This window comes from Hevea brasiliensis, chromosome 2 (genome assembly GCF_030052815.1).
Source record: "Hevea brasiliensis isolate MT/VB/25A 57/8 chromosome 2, ASM3005281v1, whole genome shotgun sequence".
NCBI lineage: Eukaryota > Viridiplantae > Streptophyta > Magnoliopsida > Malpighiales > Euphorbiaceae > Hevea > Hevea brasiliensis.
Window position 1 is genome coordinate 80,121,674 of NC_079494.1, and position 23,003 is coordinate 80,144,676.

Sequence of the window (23,003 nt, forward strand, 5' to 3'; positions counted from 1 at the left end):
TAGGCGTTCAAAACTCATCCATCAATGGAGAAGGCATGACTTTTTTTTTTTTTTTTTTTTTCTCAATTGCGTCTATGAATTACGGTGAAGCAAATGCAAGAGAAGAGGATAAAGAAAAATGTGATTGCTTACACTTTGCTTATGCATATAAGAGTTGGATTTCAAAATACACATAGGAAGTTGAAAGGAATCGTCAGGGCTTGCAGGCAAAGAGATAACGGGGTAGAGTAAGTACAGAGAAATTAATTATAAATATTATCTTTAATGAATTAATTTTTTTTTGAAAAAAGAGAAAATATAATTTTTTAATAGTTAATTAGATATAAAATACTAAATATTTACGTAATTTTGTAATTTTATACATACTTTTAATTTTGAATTAGGTATATAAATTGTTTACATTGAGTGTAATTATAATCAAAATCTAAAATTAATTAAAAATTTTAAATTTTATCTATCAAACTTATAGTAAACAAATGTACTGAAAAAATTTTATATATTGCTAATTAAATTAATTGATTATTTTAAAAATTATGATATATCAATTAAAATAATAAACTTAGCTCATTTAAATTTTATATAAATGAATTTTTATAAATTTAGATAATAAAATTTAAAATTTAAAATATAATTAAAAATTTAATAGATAAAATTTAAATATTTCTAAATGAATTTTGAGCTTTAGACATAATTTCCACCCAATTTAAAAAAGTTTAAGTATTTAATTCAAAAGTTTAATATTTTTTCTTTGTAATTAGAAAAAACTTATTTTCTTTTTATTTAAATAACACAAAAAGAAAACAGTAAAAAAAATCCTTTTCTTATTTTTTTTTTCTCTCCCGTAATTAAAAGAGAGTGCATGGTATAATTTCTTTATTATCCGTTTTATGGAAATTAGCTAGTCAAATGACGCGATCATATTCTTTTTTCTGTCTTTCTTTTTCTTTTTTTAATCGGGTAAAAATTGAATTTCAGAAATTTAAATTCGTGAGGGCTCCAGAGCAATCTTCCAAGAGTCATCGAAAACTGTGAATAATATCTCGGCTAACTTTTCCAGCCAATCATATCATTGCACGTTATTTTTTTTCACGTTATTCACGTGCATGTCCTGTGGCGTTCATCTGCCATTTTTAACAAAGAGTCTTGTTTCTTTCCCTTTTGTTAATTATTTATTTATTGTCAGAAATTTTTTTTTTGTTTTTTAGGGATGATTTCTGCAATTGAATTGAATACAATTAGGCAAATATCATGTACTATAGTGGCATGTTAGTTGCAGTGTGAGTATGAGATGGGTCAAATGATCTTATCCTGTTGACAGTTAACAAGAAAAATAATAAAAAATGATACCAATCTATTTTTATTTTGTGTTATTTTTATATAAAATATAAATTATTTATCTTCTAAAAATAGTCTTCTTTTTTCTTTTTTATAAAATAGTCTTTTTATATAGTATTAACAATCAAAATTACTCACATATAATATTGAGAATTATTCTTATTCTTATTATTATAAAAATAATTAACTAATAATAGAAATAAAATGATTAATAGATAAAAATTTTTATTTCTTCCATTTCATAAAAAGATATTTTTTTTCATCTTTTCATTTTAAAAAATAAGTAATTTATTAGTTTTTAATTTGTTCATATTTAATGTATATTTTTATTAAAAAATATATTATTCATCAATTTTAATTAGAGTAATTAACATGAGTTATCTAGTATTAATGAAATGTATATTTAAAATAAAATAAGAAAATTTTACTACTGTTATATATTAAAGTTCTATTTGTTGTTGAGTTTTGGAGGTAAAAAAAATATACTTTTGTGAAAAAAATACATTTACATATTGTTAAAAAAATTTTTAAAAAATTGTTTAATTATTTTAAAATTTAATTTGTAAAAAATTAAACAACCAAAACAATTTTTTCTTATAAGAACAGTGTAATAATTATTCTTAAATTAAAAATTAATAAAAATGAAAAAAAAAGCCCCTAAAAGGATATACATGGTGTTTGACAGGGGTGGAATGGAGTAAATTGAACTCTTATAAACTGAACTCTTATGAAAAAGAGTAAATAATTTTAAAAAATTTTGAAAACAAAAAATTATATAAAAAAAATCATTTAGCACTTTTCATTGGAAGAATGCAGGTGATTGAGTTTTAGTATGTATATAATGAGCTTTTAACTTTATGGTAATAAGTCATTTTAGGACTTAGTTAATACATTCATTATTAGTAAACTTAAGGATTTTAAAACAAGTAACAAGTCTTTATTAAATATTACAACTCAATTGATTGAATGATACCCTAAAATATTATTAATAATCATCACCAACCCATTATAAATATCCTTGAAATTTTGACCCATTATCATCTCTAAATGAAACTAATCATTTTCTTTTATAGTACAATATATAAAGAGTAAATTGAGATTATTTAAAGTTCTCATATACATATAAATTTATTGAAAATCGACTTTTATCAAAATTTGAAAAAAAAAAAATCAACATGAGTAAGTATTGAACTCAATAAACATATATTAAATAATATAAATAACATCCATAAATTTTGTATGCATGATTCTTGAATTCTCACATTAAATCAAAAAATCATATCAAATTTGAACTTATTTCACTAATTTAATTTAATTTCTTATTTTTTATTTATAATCAAATCAACCTTATCGAATTTATATCAAACTAAAATCAAAGTAAAAAACTTTTTCTATGTATATATTTTCTATGATTTATTAATTACATTATATATTTTTAATATAATTATATATTAAGATTATAATTATTATATATTCATAATTATATATAACTTCAAGATTATATTTCATTGCTTTACTTTTTCTTAATAATTTATTATATAATTAAAAAATAATTAAAAAAATTATTTTATTATATACTATATATTAATAACTAATTTTAAAATTTAAATGATAGTTATGTGCAGTACTTTATAACAATAATTATAATTACATTAATTTGTTTCAATAATTAAAATTTGAATTAAAATTAAATTAAATCAAAATTAAATAATTAAGACTGAATCGAAAATGAATTAACAAAAAGTTAAATTAAAATCATATTGAATTTTTAATTTAATTTCAACTCTTAAATAAATTTCAAGTTAAAATCAGAAGTACTGTACCGCATTGGTCCTCCTTGCATTGCACACCTGACATATGCCATTTAAATTTCAACAATTCTATTTCAAGAAGAAAAAAAAAAGTTTCTTTTTTACCTTAAAAAGGAAATTAATTCAGAGCTTGTTTGGATGGAGGAAAAGAGGGAGGAAGAAAAAAAAATTATGAAAAATATTTATGATGTGATATTTTTTCCTATTTGGAAAATAGAAGAAAAATGAGGACTAGAAGAAAAATATTTACTATTTTCCTTTGAGTTCGTTCTCTCTGATTTAGAGAGAAAAATAATATTGTGAGGTAAAGTCATATTATAATCCTTTTACTTTTATATTTATTTATGTCTTTTAGTTATTTGTATTTTTTTTAATATTTTAACATCAATAATAAATAGTGGAGTAATATTTTATAAATCTTTTTTCATAATTATATATTTAATATAGTGTTTATTAAATTGAAATTTTTATTCACATAAAAAAATAATTTATAAGATAAAAATAAAGTAGTAATTTTAATTATTTTACTTTCACTTTTTTATAAAAAAAAAATTTTTATTTTCTCCCGTTTAAAATACAAAAAGAGAAAATAAAAGGTGAAAAATAAAAAAAAATTTTCTCCCTTTATTTTCCTTTCCCTCCTATAATTTATCCAAACATGGCATAAGGATCCCATCAATCAATGCAAAGCTTAATTGCCAAGGATGCATCATACTATCGAAAACACCATAGATTTACCCACTCACCTCACTCTCGACGGTGCAGAACCGTGGACCCCACGTCTGATTCGGTGGTGACGTGTTCCTCAATCTAATCCAACCTTACTCCGCAACCAGCGTACATTCACCTGCTGCCACCGGTAATTTATTTTTAATTAAAAAATAAAAAAACCGATACAAGTGTAATCGCATTCTCATTGTTGCTGTCAATTCAAATATTAAATAAATTTGTCTGGCAAACAAACTTAAATTCTCTTTTATCACTGGAAAAAAATAATCTCTTTTATCAATTTTATTTATTAAATAAATATTCTTTGGAATTTCAGTTTGAAGATATTGATTCATTTACTTTCAGCCATCAGAATAGGAACTGTCAATACTGTCATTAATATAACTATCATCACTATTTAATAATTTTCTTCATTATTTTCACTGCTTATCAGTTTCATTATTTTTATATCATATTGTTATTAAATTATTATTATAATTATTATTTTTATTTTATTACTATTATCATTAATATTATTATTATTATTATCACTATTATTCTCATTCATTATCATCATTATTATAATTATTTAAGCATTATTATTATTATTACTATTATCATTATTATTTAATTATTATTATTATTACTTAATTATTAATCATTATATTTACATTGATATTAATTTATTAATATTATAAATAAATTAATATTAAAATAAAATTATTATTATATTATATTATATTATTTATATTTTTATTTTATAAACTAAATATAAAAATATAAAGTAACTTTTAATTTTATTACTTAATTAATTATATTATATTATATTATATTATACTGTATTAAATATAATCTAATTTAAAATATTTTTTGATAACAAACTAAAATACTCAATTCTAGAATAAATTCTGACATCATTAAATTAAAAATTATTATAAATTAAGTATTATTAATAAAAGAAAATCCAAACTGGAAAACTGTTAGATATCGGAATATTGTCCTCGGATGGCATCATCGAAATTTAGGCAATATGTAGGGGCAATTCGGGAACAAAGCCTTTTGGTGCAGGGTTTCCCTCGCTCACTCACTATAAGTATCCAAATCATCGAGGGCCATTTTTTCTCTCTCTCGTTTTTTTCTCTCTAATATTGGTAATAATAATAATGATTGAAATTTTTTTTTAACAAAAATAATTACGATAAAATAAAAGTAAATTGAATCTCTCTACCTCTCCATTCGTCTCTGATTCGAGTTTACATAAGGTATATTCAAGAATCTTCAGCTTTTTTTTTTGGATTTTTTTAATTTTTATTTTGATGCAGTTACTCTGTTCTCTTCTCCTTCATTTGTGGATCATTCTATCACTGTTTACTGAATCTAAAATTTCATGTTTTGCTGACTAAAAGTATGATTTTTCTTTGTTTAATTGATTTTTGTTTGTCTCCAATGAACTGATCTCTTTGTTACTGCTTATTAATTTGTTATTGATTTTTGGTTGTAAGGACATGTCTTCAGTTTATGTTTGGGTTTGTGGACATAATGTAAAGTCTGGAATGCAAAATTTTCTTTTTTCCCCCTTTTGTTCTGTGATAGTTGTGTTTTTGAGTTTGGCTTTGATTTCGTGGAGTTGAATGTAATCTGGGATAGTGATGTTTTTGTGCTACAATGAATAGGAAGTGGTTGGCATCACGACGCTGGAACTTTTTGAATGTTTATTTTGTCTGATTGGGTTTGGCTTCTCTTTGACTACCATGGAACTAAACTGGGTTATCATAGTTGAGTCAGAAAATGCCATGATTGATTGCTTTTGTTTAATTTGTTCTCTCATTATTGGAAATGAAAGAGATTACGTTTTACAAATGAACTGGAATTCTTTTGTGTTAAAATACTGGTTTATTTTTTGAAACTTTAAGTACAGTTGTTGGTTCAAGGATTGGGAATGGTGCATGAGGTGAACTAGTTTGGTTGAGCATGATATATGATGCGGCTTAATTGTTGTTCGTTGGTATGGAATTACTTATCTAGTTATGGCTTTTGCAGGTCTATTCCAATGGGTTCTAAATCAGTTGTGGATATGATAGAGGCATCCTCTGGGGTCCATTTTTCTGGGTTTCATATGGATGGTTTGGAGTCAAGGAATACAGAGATAGGGCAACCAACAACCTCTTCAACTGAAAAGATATATAAGCAACCTTTTGTCATTGGTGAGTCTTCTTGTTCAGTGTTATGTCAGATCCTTTTAATTTAGCCTGAAGGAGCAAGTATGGGAATTATGTTACTGGGTTAATCATTGATGATCAGCATATACTTTGAAATGCTGTGCAGTTTTTTTCTTCTTTAGGAGATCAATGATAGCCCTGTGTAACCTTGCAGTGGTTGCAGAGTGGTTAAGTTGAGCCATTATAAAAATGAGTGCATAATTTTTTTTTCCTTGTGTTAATATATTCTGATTTTTCCAAAATGGGTGATCTAAGGATTGACTAACTAAAGAATAAAGATAGGGGAGGTTGTGAAGCATTGCACTTATCTGCTATTAGCTTAAGTGCTTTTAATGTCATGTTTTAAGCAGGGTGCTGTCTGTGGGCATTGACAACTCCATTGTTGTTGTTTGAGTGTTTTTATTTTCTTTTCACTGGATCATCCACATTCCTCATGTTCACTTGCTAGATATCTTCTTGTGTTGAAGTATTTCTGACCTTTTAAATTATTACCTTCCTCTTTGATGCTACCAGACAGCAGTGCATGCTTGTTGAAATGAGTGTTTTTGGCCATAGGAATTGGATAGTAAGATTGAAAACAATCCAAAGAGAATGGAGCAATTTTTTATTGCCCAGGGTAAAGAAGTGGGTTGAAGTTAGTTTATAGATTTTGTGAAGTTTTAGTTTTAGCAGGTCAAGGAAATTTTCAAGACGGAAAAAGAGAAGGATGATTGCTAACTTGGATTGTGATGAATGCAAGAAATGAAATGGAATAAGAACTACACTTGTTTGCTGTTGCATTTGCTGTTCTAATTTTTATTTTTGTCATGACTCGTGACTTCAACTTAACTTGTATTATTACTAATTTGACTTCTTGGTTTGAGATATGCATTTTTATTATTTTTTTGACACAGGGGTTGCTGGGGGGGCGGCTTCTGGAAAGACTACAGTTTGTGATATGATTATTCAGCAACTTCATGATCAGCGTGTTGTACTTGTTAACCAGGTAATAATTTTCTGTTCCAAATGAATTTTTGGGGGCCAAGGGAGAAAATTTTGAAGTCATTAAGGATTGGAATGGACAAATAATTGAGGAAATAGAAAGAATTGATAACCATAAACGGTTGAATTGGGATTTCTGTGATTCTGTCTGATTTTCCTTTTAATGGTTCTAGGATGGATGCGGTAACCAAGTTAGTGAAGAAACATGATATCACACTTAGACTTTTTATTCCTTATTCCCTCTTAATTTTGTAGTGCACTCTTTTATAGAAGTCTCTTACTATTCTTATGGTCTCATTCATCAGTTCAACTGATTTCAGTGCAACTAAATATTTTGACATGAGTGACATGGCAGGATTCATTTTACCACAATCTGACTGAAGAGGAACTTACACGAGTTCATGAATATAACTTTGACCATCCGGGTGAGCAGAAAAAGTCACTTTCAAACCTTGGGCGTGTTCTAATGTATTTATTAGTGAAGGAACTTAATTAAGTATCAGCAAAAGAAGAATGTTTGTGTGATGAATTGGTGCTTATCTGGTGGATGTTGTGTTTTTCCATGTCTTCAATACTATTTTTCTTTTGTTCTCAGATGCATTTGATACTGAACAACTATTATGTGATATGGAGAAGTTGAGGCATGGGCAAGCAGTAGATATTCCAAACTATGACTTCAAGAGTTACAAAAATGATGTTTTTCCTGCAAGAAGGGTACATTTTTCTTATGGCCCACATGTAATGCAATGTATTACTGTTCTTATTTTATATGCTAAATCCTTTTGCAGATATCTTAAGATGAGACATTTATGTACTATAATCAACAAGAATCCTTTAGAATTTACAACTATTAATTAGGTCTGTGTGATATTTGGCCAAAGACTTCATTTTCTGAATGGATACTCAATCAGTTTAACAATTGTGTGCCACTTTTCTTCATAAGATTCTTCATGTTGAATCAAGTTGTTATTACTTAAATAGTTAATGGGAGTGTATATATTCCTTTCAATGCTGCGTTCTGTTAATTTATTTATCTGCTTTTTTTTTATTACAAGTTTTTCCCTCTTCCATGTTTATTTCCTAATTAAAACTATGTGAAATTTAGGGAATCATTAAGACAAATGAAAAATAAAGTACAAGTTTTGTTATTGGTATTTTTTCAAAAAAGACATATGAAACTTGCTTTTTCCCACCTAAATGATTGTGGGATCTTTGTTAGTGTCAAAATATTCTGGACATGGGGTAAAGGTGTGATGTTGCCATGTGTTTTCATCGTAAGCATCAATTGAAAGGTTTGTCCCTAAGATAATACGTTACCCTTAGTTGAATTTATCAGAGTGTCATTTTTTTTAAAATTTTTTATTGTGTCTAGCAGATCTACATCATATCTTAATATGGAAAATTCAGCATTGTCTTTCTAACATTCAGGCCAAATGTATGAAATTTCTACCATGTTTTGTTCAAGGTCAATTTTTGTCAACCTCAATTACTTTAAACATTTTGCAGGTCAATCCTTCAGATGTTATAATATTGGAAGGCATACTTGTTTTCCATGATCCTCGTGTTCGAGATTTGATGAATATGAAGATATTTGTTGATACAGGTTATTTATTTTCTTCCTTTGTAATGTTTGTGTCCTTTATCACTTTTTTAAATTACTAGTAGAATTAAAAATTAACTTATGTAGATCTGAATTTTGTTTTATTTTATACTTAATAGTGAAGTGAGTGCTACTTTTATGCTTTATGTCATTGTTTCTTGTGCAGGTAATCCTGCTCTGTTAAATTAGTAATGATATTTTATCGAGATAAATACAGTCAAGGAAATGCAGATTTAGGGATTATTTTGATTTAATTCTTTATTATGAGGATTCTTATTTTTCTTACAAAATTTTCTACCTACAAATATTATCCATTTCCTACTTATTATCTTCTATTTAGGAAAATTGGGTTTTTATTATTGTTTTGGGCTTTTCTTATTTGAAATTTTATTTGCTTCCTATCTAGTATTGGTCTAGAATTTTTCTAGTTCAGGATTGTTAATTCTAATGGTTCAATGAATAGCCTTTGGGTCTCTATAAATATTCATATACCCTATCTATTTGCCTAGGCATTGCATTAATGAAATATGAGTTTGTTTTCAAGTGTTTTGGAAGGTAAGTGTGCTTAGTGATTCCTTTTTTCTCCTCTCTGTTTTTCTTCCCATTATTTTCTTTTGTTTTTTTGAAGGCGTTCAGTAACTGAATGCACCTTAAAAACAACAAAATTCTCTTGTTTTCTCACTTTATTAAGACAAATGTCCCTTCATCTAAACTTCCCTCCTCCTTTAGTTCTGAACCATAAAATTCATCAATTAATTGGGTTTTGCCCACAATAAAAGCACTATTAGGTAGATTGTCAAATTTGTAATATGATATATAGATATAGATATACATGGAAGTATACAAGTCAAAATCCAATTATATGTAGATTGTAAACCATGATACTTGTGCATCACATGCATCTCCTTTTAGCATTTTGCTTTATGGATGATTGATTTCTGTTTCATTAATTGGTATCCAAAGGCAAGTTCCTTTGGATTGTGATAGTGCCAGTGACTGCAGTGTTGTCCTTTTCCTAAAGCTGAATTGATTATTGAACCTATTAAGTGGAAACACATAGTTTAGCTTCCAAGGCTGAGTTTGGCGCTGAGGTGCACAAACTCCAAGGCTGAGTTTGGCTCCCAATTTGGTGTCCTGGATTTTGTGCACGGCAGTCCCCCTGCAGCGCCAAAATTGTCCTTTGATATCTTAATAACGAAGCCATTACATGTTAATGTTGCTTGGTTCCGTGAGACTTCATTTCTTGTCTCTTTCTTTCCAAATAGTTTCTGATGTTCCTATAAAATGATTGTACATTTTGCATATTTCATTTGTTGCGAGGACTGTTACTTCACATCGTTGAATTTTCAGTGCAGATGCTGATGTACGTCTGGCAAGAAGAATAAGGCGTGATACTGTTGAGAAGGGTAGAGATATTGGTGCAGTCCTCGATCAGGTTGGCAACTTTCCATTTTAATATTTTTGTAATGTTGAAGTCTGATGGCCTAATTTGTTCATTTAAAAAAAAAAAGTCTTTGAGAAAAGGTGGTCTTTTTTTCTTTGAATATATGCTCTGTGCTCTCGCAGAGAAAATAAAAGACAGGCACTTTTAGGTTTCTCTTAATTTTTCATTTTATTTGTAATTTAATTTGTTAAATGGAGAGAGAGATATATAAATGAAAATGTGGATAGATTTCTTACTTTTACTCCTCTTACCAGCATCCTTAGCTGTAAACTTAAAAGGAGAGTGTGTTCCTTTTTCCTGTCTGTTCAAGAATTAGTATTTCAGACAAAAGTTCAAAGGATCTTCTGTTTTTCAATCTCACCCTTCTGTTAATGACTCCAACTTATATGGGTCAAACAAGGGGCAATAATAAGAACTCCATTTTGTTAAAGTGAGGTTTATCTTGGGAAAATGATAGGCCTGTTGAAATCGAGGGCCAAAGAGGGGATTAATAAACAAGAAGGTCTTATGTTGATTTGGGCTTGAAATTGGGCTCGCTATTGATAAAATGGCCTAAGCCTTTTTGATTTGGTTTGCCAATACTCATATACTCTTTAATTTTCTTGTATCTTGGTCGATGTGGGATTTGTTCCCACATTCCATATATTACAACACCTCCTCTCAAGTGCAACTAGGTTTGGCTCAGCCTTTGTAGGTCCAGTTATCACTTGGCAATTGAGTTTGGCTCAAACTTCACAGGCCCAGTTGTCACTTGGCATTGCATAAGGTGGCCTATCTAACTTGAGTCTGGTTCCTCTTAGTTCTACCCTCAAGGTCTAGCTTGCTGGGTTGGTCCATGGATCCACTTGAGTTTGGCTTGATTAGCTCAGCTCACGGGTTTGGTTGGCTAGGGCTTAACCCATCATGCTTTCAAGTCTTGAATCTACGGCCATTAGGCCTCGCCACTGTGATGCCATGGGTCCAGGGAGGGTTGATTAATAAATAGGCAGGTCTTCATGCTGAACTAAGCTTGAAACTGGACTCTCTATCACCAAAATGGCCTAAGCCATTTTGGTTTGGTTCGCCAACAATTGTATGCCCTTCAATGTTCTTGTACACTGTTGATGTGGGACTTGTTTCCCCAAGCCGTATATTCCAACATGTCCAAATCAAGATTTTGCTATGAAAGGCATGTTTGAACAAGCTCTCTTTAAGTGTAGGTACTGGAACTAAGGCTTTAGGGTACTGAATGTATAGTATTATTCAATTTTGACTTCACCTTATGCACTCATACCTCCACATGTAGAAAGTTTTGCAACTATGGTGTGTTACCTTTTCTTTTGATAGAAACTGATGTGTTGATCTTTATGCAGTACTCAAAATTTGTGAAGCCAGCTTTTGATGACTTCATACTTCCGACAAAGAAATATGCAGATATAATAATTCCCCGAGGAGGAGATAATCACGTAGCTGTTGATTTGATTGTACAGCATATTCGTACAAAACTTGGTCAACATGATCTTTGTAAAATATACCATAATTTGTATGTCATTCAATCAACTTTTCAGGTATGGCTTCGTGTACTACTTCTGCCTAACACTGTGATAACTACCTTTTATGGAGTTAATTTTGATCACAAAGCATATATCAGAGGTTCATTTGGTTCAATATCTAGTAGTTTTTGCTTATTTAAATCCAATAATTGTTGTTATTCTCTTGCAGATACGAGGTATGCATACCCTTATACGCGATTCTCAAACAACAAAACACGACTTTGTTTTTTATGCTGATCGGTTGATTCGCTTGGTATATTTATTTATTATTTATTTCTTTGCCACCAATAGGTTGATTTTTTTTTCCACTTCATATCGCAAGTTTTTGCTTTTGTATTGTATATTGGTACATGAACTTTCTTGTACTTTTGAAAGGTTGTTGAACATGGTCTGGGACATCTACCATTTACAGAAAAGCAAGTGATCACTCCCACTGGTAAGCTGATGTCACTTCATGTTCTCAGCATCTTAATGCATCATGTGGGATGTCCAGATTTTGGTTGTGGTTTAATTTTCCATTCTATTTGATTTTCTGCATGTCAAATGAAGAAGGATTTATGGTGTTTATTAACATTTGCTTAACTTCTTATTGTCTTTTACCATGAATAAAACCTAGAAAGTGCATATTTTATTGTTCAGGAGGAATTATGCTTACTTGTTTTTTAGTACAAGTAGCTATGGTGTTTGAGCTTTCTCTTTGCTTGATAATTATGCTGCTGTTGGATGTGCATGTTGGCATCTGGGTTGCAGAATCATTGTTCTGTTTGTTGTTGCAATATGGAACATATTTCTAAGCATATCCATTTTCATAAATGATAAGTACACTTTTGTTTTTGTCTTAGAGCTGGTTGTAGTCCTGAAATATGCTGAAAGTTGTGCCAGTCTTTTACTTTTTAGATTCATGTGTCAAGAAAAATGAGCATTGAGCTGTGACATATATTCCCCTTTTCCCCCCTGATAATATAGGGAATTTGTAATGCTATTTCTTGGGAAAAGTAGTATATTATGTATATGTTTTTGTTTAGTGTTCTGCTGCCAGTTTTTGGTTCAATATTTACTTCGGCTTCCTTTTAGTTTGAAACTGTATAATTGCTCAAAACTATTTTTTAATGCTACATTTCCCTTTTTTGTGTGAAATGCAGGGTCTGTATACACTGGCGTGGATTTCTGTAAGAGGTTATGTGGTGTCTCTGTGATTAGGAGGTACTGATGTGGTCTCAAATCTCAAAAACAGTGAATGAATAGTTCCATCTTTGTTTTAAGTACTGATTTATTCCTTCTGTTTAACATAATGGTTTACTGCCTTAATTTTTTTTGTCACCCGTGGCCATAATATAAAAGTCTGGGAAATGGCTACTAATTTGCTGTTACTCATGTTTTTCTGTGTGAGTGGTACCAAATGCAGTTGCAATGTTGTAGTAATATTCCTAGTCAGACTCTGCTTGTTACCTGACTTATGAAACAACTTATTTCCTGTTAACATGAAATGCAGTTTTTATTTTTTAAGTTGATTTTTTGTAATCAGATAAAAATGGGTAGCCTTATGATTGATGGTTCATTATAGTTTGCTTAGAGGAGGGAATTGGGTTAACTGAATTGGAATGCAAAGCGTCACTGAATGCAGCTTTGTTAACAATCTTTCCCTCTTTTTACATGTTATGAGGTTCTTCCTGATGTTTTTGCTTATTACATGTCAAAAAACTAGCTAATACTCTTTAAACTGATCCAGTGGTGAGAGTATGGAGAATGCTTTGCGAGCATGTTGTAAAGGTATCAAGATTGGGAAGATCCTTATTCACAGGGAAGGTGATAATGGTCAGCAGGTTTGTAGATACTTCTTTCTCTATACTTTTGTGAATGCCCCTGTAGGGGGTGTGTCTTTTATGTGTCGTAGAACTGTTAAATTCTGACCATTTTCCTGTTCCTTCAATAATTTGGCAGCTGATCTATGAGAAATTGCCACAAGACATCTCAAAGAGACATGTATTGCTATTGGATCCCATTTTAGGGACAGGTTTGTCTGTTTTGGTGATAGAAACTACTTTCTTCCTTTTCTTCTCTGTTTTTGTCAACCCACCCTCTGGTTCTCTCATTCCCTCTCTGTATGATAAATATATGTCTGTGTGATGGGAAGTGTTACTCTTGGCAAGACTGGTGAATTTATTCCAGTTTCCCACATTGCATACCATTCATGTCATAAATTATTATCTTTCCACTTGTTCATTGCGTAAGTATTTGTTGGTATTGATGCACCCTTCAACATTATTGGATATTGTTGTATTTTGAAATGACCTTGCTTCTTTATGTGACTAATTTCTTAAAATACCCCTAAACAGAATTCATAGGAAATTAGCTTTTAGTTACAATTGCAAGTTTGTACTTGAACTTGATAGAAGCTAATTAAATAGATAAATTTTTATCAACTTCTATGAGTTGACTACTGCTACTGTACCTTGTGTTCAGGCAACTCAGCTGTTCAAGCCATCTCTTTACTAATTAGCAAGGGTGTACCAGAGTCCAACATTATATTTCTTAATCTGATATCTGTAAGTGACTGCTTTTAGAGTCTTTGTTTATTTATTTACTTCTCACTTTGAACCTGTTATTGTAAATATATATATATATATATATATATATATATATATATATATATATTGAAACTTCTCTCTGTGCAATGCTGTTTGTTTTGCTAGGCACCTCAGGGAGTTCATGTGGTCTGCAAAAGGTTCCCAAGGATAAAGATTGTGACGTCTGAGATTGAAATTGGCTTGAATGAAGATTTTCGCGTCATTCCTGGCATGGGAGAATTTGGAGATAGATATTTTGGTACAGATGATGATCAACCAGTGGAGGCCTTTACACAATAAGATCGATCGAGAGTTGCCGATTGTCCGTTTCTTTTTATATGTTGAGTTCTGTTTTAGTTTTTAACAAATTTTGACTTCATTAAACCTATAATTTGCCCTCTCATGTGAAGTTTTTGAAACTGTGTTACATTGGGTTTTGTAATCATGCGTCTCCTGGTTCTATTATAGTTCTGCAGGAGAGTTTGATTGCCATTTGTTGGCAGTGAAATAATACCGCCTCCAAAGCAACACAGATAAGGTTTCCCTTTGTTATCCTGCTGGCTCAGGGGGAAGTAATTATGGATTTTTGTTGCCTACCAACGGCATATGTACACCAATGCTCGCATGGGTGGGCTTCACTAAACAAGTGGGAATCACCCCATGAGTTTTTATACATGGTCCAGGCAATAATTTTCAGTAATTATAGGCAGTAACTTCAAACATTTTGATAGCTTTCCCTTTTAAAAAATATATCTTCTGATATTAAATTTATATGCTCTTTAAGGTTCTGGCTATGATTGTAGCATGGAGATCCTTTCATTCAGGTTTTTGTAATTCCATTATTCCTCCTTATCCTTTTCTTTGGTCCTATAATGCATGCATTAAATGAATGAAATCAAGAAATTCGCCAATGAGAGAGGTGATTTGAATTTAAAGGGACGTTGATATATGGTTGGAGTGGCTGAGACTAATAGAGCTGGTAGAGTCCAAAAATTGCCCTTTTGTTCAGTTCAGCCATGGACATATTCAGAATTTGCAGAGAGCAAGTGGATGAGGGATGGATTGGCTTTCCCACACGATAGTTATAGGGTCACTGCGATTTGAGTAAGGATAAAATACAGATAGAGTGCCACTTGGCTCTCGGAGCGGTCACTCATTGCTCTATCCAAGGATGATAATCTGTGTTGGGCTAATCTACTGACACGTATTAACAGGTGGTGTTTGGTGGATTCTGTTGGCATATTCTGTAGGAGCTTATCTTTTATATAACCATACTTTGTGTTGGTTTTCTTTGCCATTTTCGTCTATCCATCCTTCTCTATCTAATATACATCCCTCCCGTAAGCTTTAGCCATGTCGGCCTTTGTTGGAAAATATGCAGGTAATCCCCCCCCGCCCCCCTCTCTCGCTCTCTCTCTCTCTCTCTCTCTCTCTAATATGCTCATTGCCGAGCACTATTGGACTAGTAAGTTTTTCTTGTGATGTGCTGCAAATTTTAAGAATCAACTTACCATAATTCTGACATGGAGATTCGATTATATAAAAGAAAGGGTTTAAAAGTATGTGATTAACATTTCCTGTTGCAACATTAATTATTTCTAGAGGTACACATTTATAGCAGTCTCAAACTTCCAAACCAACTGTACGTCTCCAGATGAGCTGATCAAGACTGCCAAGTACATTGCCACTCCAGGGAAGGGCATTTTGGCAGCAGATGAGAGCACAGGCACCATCGGCAAGCGTCTCGCCAGCATAAGTGTTGAGAATGTGGAGTCCAACCGCCAAGCCCTCCGCGAGCTCCTTTTCACTTCCCCCAATGCCCTCTCCTACCTTTCAGGTGTTATCCTATTCGAAGAAACCCTCTACCAGAAAACCTCTGATGGGAAACCATTCGTTGAAGTTCTTCAGGAAAACAATGTTGTCCCAGGGATCAAAGTTGACAAAGGCACCGTTGAATTAGCAGGCACTAATGGTGAAACTACAACCCAAGGCTTTGACTCGCTAGGTGCTCGCTGCCAGCAGTACTATAAGGCTGGTGCTAGATTTGCCAAGTGGCGGGCTGTCCTGAAGATTGGTCCCACTGAGCCTTCTGAATTGGCAATCCAGCAGAATGCACAGGGCTTGGCTCGTTACGCCATCATTTGTCAGGAGAATGGGCTGGTGCCCGTAGTCGAACCAGAGGTCTTGACCGATGGTCCTCATGACATCAAGAAGTGTGCTTATGTGACTGAAATTGTTCTCGCAGCAGTTTATAAGGCACTGAATGATCAACATGTTCTTCTTGAAGGCACACTCCTTAAGCCTAACATGGTTACTCCTGGTTCTGATAGTCCAAAGGTAAAAAGATATGAGAATTTTCATTAGCAGGCTTTAGGCTCCATTTTTTATATGGTTTCCAATACGATACTTGTGTAACTCAAGAACTTTCATACACAACAATCAAAGTCTCTGCAGCTTTGTCTTTTACCTTTGAAATTTTATGAACCCTTATCCTCTTGTTTATTGTACAGGTAGCAGCAGACGTAATTGCTGGGTACACAGTGACTGCACTACGCCGAACTGTTCCACCGGCCGTTCCAGGCATTGTGTTTTTGTCCGGTGGACAAAGTGAGGAGGAGGCAACACAGAACCTTAATGCAATGAACAAGCTTCCAGTGTTAAAGCCATGGACTTTATCCTTCTCCTTCGGTAGAGCTTTGCAACAAAGCACACTGAAAACGTGGGCTGGAAAGAAAGAGAATGTTGAGAAAGCTCAGGAAGCATTCTTGGCGAGGTGCAAGGCCAATTCTGAGGCAACTCTTGGAAAGTATATTGGAGGAGGTGCTGGTGGGTTGGCTTCTGAGAGTTTGTATGTTAAGGGATACAAGTATTAGAGAGGTCACTCTCTCTCCCTTTCTATTGTGGGATTGGGGATAATATTTATGCTTGTAAAATTTTTAATTTCTCTCTTACCATGCTAAATTGCTTTTGGTACAATATATATGTCCTCTATGGATCCATTATTGACATTAAAGTGTTATTAGGTTCATAAATATTTGTAAATTAGATTTCAAAATCAGATTGGATGGGGTCAGCACTTTCAAAACCGAAATTTCTTGGACCGCAGCGTACTAATAGTTTAGATGCTTACGGTTTGATTCTTTTTATTTTATTTTATTTTATTTTAAATACAGCTCAATCAGAAAGTACCACGCGACGTATTAGCTTAGGTTGTGCGACCGCCGCAAAAAAAGTGTGTCACGTAACATTGTCTGGTTGGGCCACTCCTCTACTGCACCAAACAGTCAAATTTTTTTACCGTTATTTAATATTATATTCGGATAATATTTACTATTATTTTTTTGAATAATTTTAATTATGGTTTTTTTAATAATTAATATTACATTAGATAATGAAGACTTATTTTATTATTTTCTTGAGAGAAATGAAAGTAAAAAAAAAATTAAAAGTTAATATAATAGTATATTACAAAAATTTATTGGAACGGATATTATCAATGAATTTTAAAATTTATTAGAAATTGAGATAAAAAAATTTTAGTGTTCAAATTATTAATGGATTTGAAATCTGTTGATGAATCACCAATAGATTTTGAAGTTCGTTGGTAATTTATGAGATAAAAAAATTTTAAAAATTTATTATTTAGTCTCTATATTTTAATAAAATTAATTATTTAGTCATTATTTAAAAAAATATACTATTTAGTTCATTTATTATATTTTCGTTAAAGTCTTTAATCTTCTATTAAATTGTTTATTAGCCAATATAAGTCCTTCTATTTTAAGAAAATTAATTAGTTTATCCTCATATTTTGAAAAATAATACTATTTAGTTTCTCTATTTCAGTAAAACTAATTATTCGGCTATAAAATTAAAAAAAAACACTATTTTTAAAAATGTATTCTTGAATAAAATTAGAAATTGCTATATGGAGACTAAATCTAAATTTATATATATTTTTAAATTGTTTAAATATTTTCATTCAATTTCTTCGATATCATTTTTGTGTTTTTCTATTGTGAAACAATTTTCCTTAATTACTTAAAAACGTAGGGAAACTAATTAATATTTTTACACAAACAACCAAAAGACATAAAACAAATAGAGAATGAGGGGAAAAAGGATGTAGGTGGAAGAGAAGAAACATGAGAAGAGAGAAACAAGGGAGAGTAAGATAGAAATAAGAGGAATAAGGAAGAGTAAGACAGAAATAAGGGGGAAAGGATTAGGTTAGTTTAGGTTTTAAAAAAATAATTATGGGACTAAATAGTTAATGAAACTAAATTATAGGGACTAACCAATATATTTTTTAAAATATATGTACTAATTAATTAGTTTCACTAAAATAGAGAGATTAAATAGTAGTTTGACTAGCATTGCTAACAAAAAAATTGATGGATGGACTAAATAATTAATGTAAGTAAAATATAGGGACTAAATAGTATATTTTTCAAAATATAGAGGTAAAATAATTAGTTTTATTAAAATATAGGGACTTAATAATTTTTTCAAAAATTTAGTGTTCATATCACTAATGAATTTCAAAATTCATATGTACTATGTGTGCCATAAAAAATTTTATGTGTGCAAATTACCAATGCATTTGAAATCTATTGATAAATTACTAATGAATTTTGAAATCCGTTAGTATTTTATGAGACATTAAAAATTTAGTGCTCATGTTACCAATGGATTCGAAATTCGTTGGTAATGTACCAATGGATTTCAAAATCTGTTGATAATCTGTGAGTCATAACAAATTTTAAGTGTGCAAATTACTATTGGATTTGAAATTCGTTGGTAAAATTACGAACGAATTTTTGAAATCCATAAGTAATTTGTGGGACATAAAAAAAATTTTAGTGTTCAAATTATCAACGGATTCGAAATAAGTTGGTAATTTATTAACAGATTTTAAAATCCGTTGGTAATTTTCAGAGAAAAAATTGCTGATTTCTTTTTTAAAAGTATATCTTTTTTCCAATTACCAACCGTTTCTAATAATTTTTTTTTGAGAGAAAAAGTTGTTTATTTAAAAAAAAATAGCAATGAACTTGCAATCCATTGGTAAATCATGTATTTATATTTAAAATACACTACATTTCTTTTCATAATTTCATTTACTCAATAATTTTCTTTTCTCCCAGTTTAATTTTTCTTCTCGTTCTCTTATTTCCTTTTTTGTTTCTCCAATTTTTTTTTTCCATTTTCTTTCTTTTTCTCTTATTTTCTTTCTTTTATCTCATCATTTCTTCTCTTCTCTCATTTTCTTTCATTTTCTCTCATTTTCTTCCATTTACTCTCATTTCTTTTCTTTTCTCTCATCATTTTCTTCTTTTTTCTTTCATTTCTCCCCTCTTTTATCATCATTTTCTTTTATTTTCTCTTATTTTCTTTTCTTCTCTCATCATTTCTTCTCTTTTCTCTCATTTCCTTCTTTTTTTTTTCCCTTATTTTCTTCACTTTATTTTTTTCTTCTCCTTTTTAATTTTTACCATATATTTTCCATTTTCATTAATATAATTTCTCCTCATTTCATTTCCTCATTTTTATTTTTTTTAAAATACCATTTTTTCATCTCATTATAATGTATTTCTAATAATTATTATTCATAAAATAAAAACATATTTATAATAATAAAATAATTTTCAACTCAAAAAATTAATATAAAAAATAATAATAAAATTATTTTAGTTGAAAATATTTTTTTTTTAATTTTTTAAAATTACCAATGGATTTTAAATCCATTGGTAAAATTAGCAAGTGGTTGAGCTTTCAAGGTCGGCTTGGTAACGCACAGAGCATCGTCTGACCTTAGGTAGATCACCCATTCTATTACTCACCCAGTGGCTTCAGAACGATGTAAGATCTTTCTATGTAGTTAGTTGCTTCGAACTTTCACATTATGGGCTTCAAAGTATAGGTTGAGTTTCTTTGTAGTAGTTATCATTGCAAAGGCCAATTTTTCCAAAGCTGGGTAATTGATCTCCCTACCTTTTAAGACTTGGCTGGTGTAATGGATGAGGAATCGCTCGCTTTGCTCCTCCGTAACCAAAATAGAACTTATTGTTTCATTAGTAATAGATATGTAACACCCCCATACTAAGTTGTCTATACATTCTACTGTTCCGGTGACTAGTGTCTGTCGGACAGTCAGGATGTTTAAAACCATATCTAAGTCATCTAGAAAAGCCATAAATAAAAATTAATAGAAATCACATGAAGGTGAAATGGAAATAAGAAAAATAAAGCTTAATTGGTTAAATGAGCCGATGTCCTTGCGATGGGTGACCAACCAGGGAAGTGACTGCGAGCTCAGTTGCTACCCTAAATTCTTGTGGGACCCCATGACAATCTAGGTCAAAGGATGATTATGAAGTTGTTGAAAATGTGAAAACCATGGAAATAAAAAGAAAATAAGTTCAAATAATTGAATCAGCATTCAAAGAGCTACCAAACACTATTAGGAAGATGAATTGAATCCGACAAGGGGCATTTTGGTCAATTCACCCCTAAAGGTGATTTTTAACCTAAATGTCCATTAAAGTGTAGGAAATTAAAATATTGAAAAAAAGATTAAAAGTGAAGAGGTATAGTGGAAGAAGAGAAAAAGAAAAGAAAATTTCAATTTTTAAAGTGATTTATGACATCATAAGGATGCAAGCATGACACAATTAAATTTATAATTTTAAGTTATATAAATTAGAGATAATTATAACATAAAAAGAGACTAAATAAAAAAAAGAAAAATTTATCTTCTTCCATAATAAACCAGCCGACTCTCTCTCTCTAAATTCTTTCCAACATTTCTCCATTTTCACCTAAGCTTGAGCTTAACTCTTCACTTTCCCTCCATAAACCTCCCACTAAATTAGTAGAAAATCCCAAATTAAACCTTGATTTGAAGATTTAAAGAAAGAAAGACAAGAAAAAGGGAGGGAAATTCAAGTTTGGAAGAGCTTCAATTGAGGTAAGTCATCCCTCTAGCTAACCTAAGTATGTAGGCATGGAATTAAGGGTAATTAAGTTGAATTACATGAAAAAAATTGAAAAATCAAACATGTATGGAGGGATTAAAAATTTGGCCAGCCATGGAATATTAGGGTTTTGAAGTGTTTTAATTTAATTGGACATGTAATCTTGCTTAAATGATGTTGTGAACATGAATGGAGTGGTGATTTGCATGGAAATTGCATGTGTGCATGAAATTGTGAAGAAGAGAATTAGGGTTTTGGTGAGAATTAGGGTTTTGGTGAAATGTTGACCAATTGGTGTTTATAATGCTTAATTATGGTCATTTAGTGTGTTATGAATTGAGAATTGATGATTAGAATGGAGAAAGTGAGGGTTGTTGGATTGTTGGATTTCTGGACCTTTGAGACCAGTATGTTTTTAGGGGTTATAAGTAGATCTAGGCAGCTCCAATTGGTGTGAAGCCAATTGAAGATGAAACTTAAAACCTAAAGCCACATTTTTTATGAAGAAACCTTGCCCAAAAACTGACCATAAGTTGGTCTAAAAATTGCTTGAATCCGGAATTAGTGTTCTAGAACTGGGCAGAGATGACCAAATGAACATTAAATGTTCAAATGGCCATAACTCACTCTAGGAAGGTCAGAATGACCTAATTCTTGAACCATTGGAAAGGTTAAACATAGGAGTATATTTTTCATGAAGATCATGAGCCCAAATTCTTACTCTAACCCAACCAATCTACTAGAAAAAGTTAGGTCAACAAATCTGACCAGAAATCCTGGACAAATGACTATTCGACCAGTTTTGGCAAAAAATGCCATAACTTAGTCCACAAAACTGAAAATATAGTGATATAAAAACCAAAATCTTCATAAGACCTAGAACTACAACTTTGATGTTTTGACCAGAATCCAAAACCAAATGCAACTTAGAAAAATTGCTAGGACAATTTAGGGATTCCAATTCTGAAAATTTTTGCACCTGGTCAGATTGACCACTTGATACTTGAATGGTAAATTGACCATAATTAGAGCTACACAACCCCAAATTAAGTGATTCAAATTGGAAACAAAACTTAACACATAAAGGAACAACTTTTATTAAGATCATATCATTAAATGAGGACTAGAACTAGGTTGAAATTGGGTTTCAAATTTAGGCCGTAAATATATCTATGACCCAAACTTTTTAAAATTGCTTAAGCAACTTAGGCATACATTAGGCATTTAATTAATTAGTTATTAGTGGTAATTGAATTAAGTATTAAAACATCTCCATTGTGTATTTTCAGTGGAGAAAGAAATATCAAAGGACAAGGAGAAGTTGAACTAAGTAAGAAGAAGATAAAGAGGTTTGTGCACAACAACTATTACCTTTTTGTTTTTCAAATTGAATTTTATTTTGAATGAGTTGTGTAATGATTTATGACTTTTATGGTATTGAAAAATTTTAATTTCAAAATTATGTGTTGTTAACCCATTTTGGATAATTGTTTTGAATGGGAAATGATTATGAGTTGACAAATGCAATTGAGGAATGGAAAATTTTTGAAATGGTTTGAAACCACAGTTGACATGACTATGTGTTTTGTATTCCTCACTAGCTTGCCTAGTGGGACGAATTGGATTTATGTTCCCTCTCAAGCTAAAGTGTTGAGGTGTGTGTTAGTTGAGGACGAATTGAATGAGTACTCATATATGTGCTAGCTAGCCCTTGCATTCCCCATTAGCCTTTGGTTATAGGGATGAATTGGATAATTGTGTTATATTCTAAACTGTGTGGCTTTCAGAAAATTTATGTTTTATGGATGTTTGAAATAAGAATATGCTTT

General features: G+C 30.8%; 2 protein-coding genes across 2 annotated transcripts; both read left to right on the forward strand.

Annotated features, from left to right (window-relative positions):
- The first annotated feature begins 4,960 nt into the window (after positions 1-4,960).
- On the forward strand, positions 4,961-14,749 carry LOC110638479 (uridine kinase-like protein 3). The gene is made up of 15 exons (XM_058135846.1): positions 4,961-5,116; positions 5,895-6,058; positions 6,967-7,058; positions 7,410-7,479; positions 7,650-7,768; positions 8,561-8,657; positions 10,010-10,089; positions 11,451-11,645; positions 11,800-11,883; positions 12,006-12,066; positions 12,773-12,833; positions 13,360-13,453; positions 13,572-13,644; positions 14,094-14,176; positions 14,324-14,749. The coding sequence occupies exons 2-15, from the start codon at positions 5,905-5,907 to the stop codon at positions 14,495-14,497; spliced, it is 1,437 nt and encodes a 478-aa protein (XP_057991829.1). The 5' UTR covers positions 4,961-5,116; positions 5,895-5,904; the 3' UTR covers positions 14,498-14,749.
- Positions 14,750-15,407: 658 nt separating this feature from the next.
- On the forward strand, positions 15,408-17,297 carry LOC110638482 (fructose-bisphosphate aldolase, cytoplasmic isozyme 1). The gene is made up of 3 exons (XM_021789059.2): positions 15,408-15,578; positions 15,852-16,534; positions 16,708-17,297. Exons 1-3 carry the CDS (start codon positions 15,551-15,553, stop codon positions 17,068-17,070), a joined length of 1,074 nt encoding a protein of 357 aa, XP_021644751.2. The 5' UTR covers positions 15,408-15,550; the 3' UTR covers positions 17,071-17,297.
- Positions 17,298-23,003: the final 5,706 nt, after the last annotated feature.

Excerpts from the sequence above, each read along its gene's own strand:
- LOC110638479 (XM_058135846.1), top strand. The coding sequence starts at position 5,905 with ATGGGTTCTAAATCAGTTGTGGATATGATAGAGGCATCCTCTGGGGTC. Across the intron at positions 7,059-7,409 it reads GTGTTGTACTTGTTAACCAG|GATTCATTTTACCACAATCT; the intron begins GTAATAATTTTC and ends GTGACATGGCAG. Across the intron at positions 13,645-14,093 it reads GGATCCCATTTTAGGGACAG|GCAACTCAGCTGTTCAAGCC; the intron begins GTTTGTCTGTTT and ends CCTTGTGTTCAG.
- LOC110638482 (XM_021789059.2), top strand. The coding sequence starts at position 15,551 with ATGTCGGCCTTTGTTGGAAAATATGCAG. Across the intron at positions 15,579-15,851 it reads CTTTGTTGGAAAATATGCAG|ATGAGCTGATCAAGACTGCC; the intron begins GTAATCCCCCCC and ends GTACGTCTCCAG. Across the intron at positions 16,535-16,707 it reads CTGGTTCTGATAGTCCAAAG|GTAGCAGCAGACGTAATTGC; the intron begins GTAAAAAGATAT and ends TTTATTGTACAG.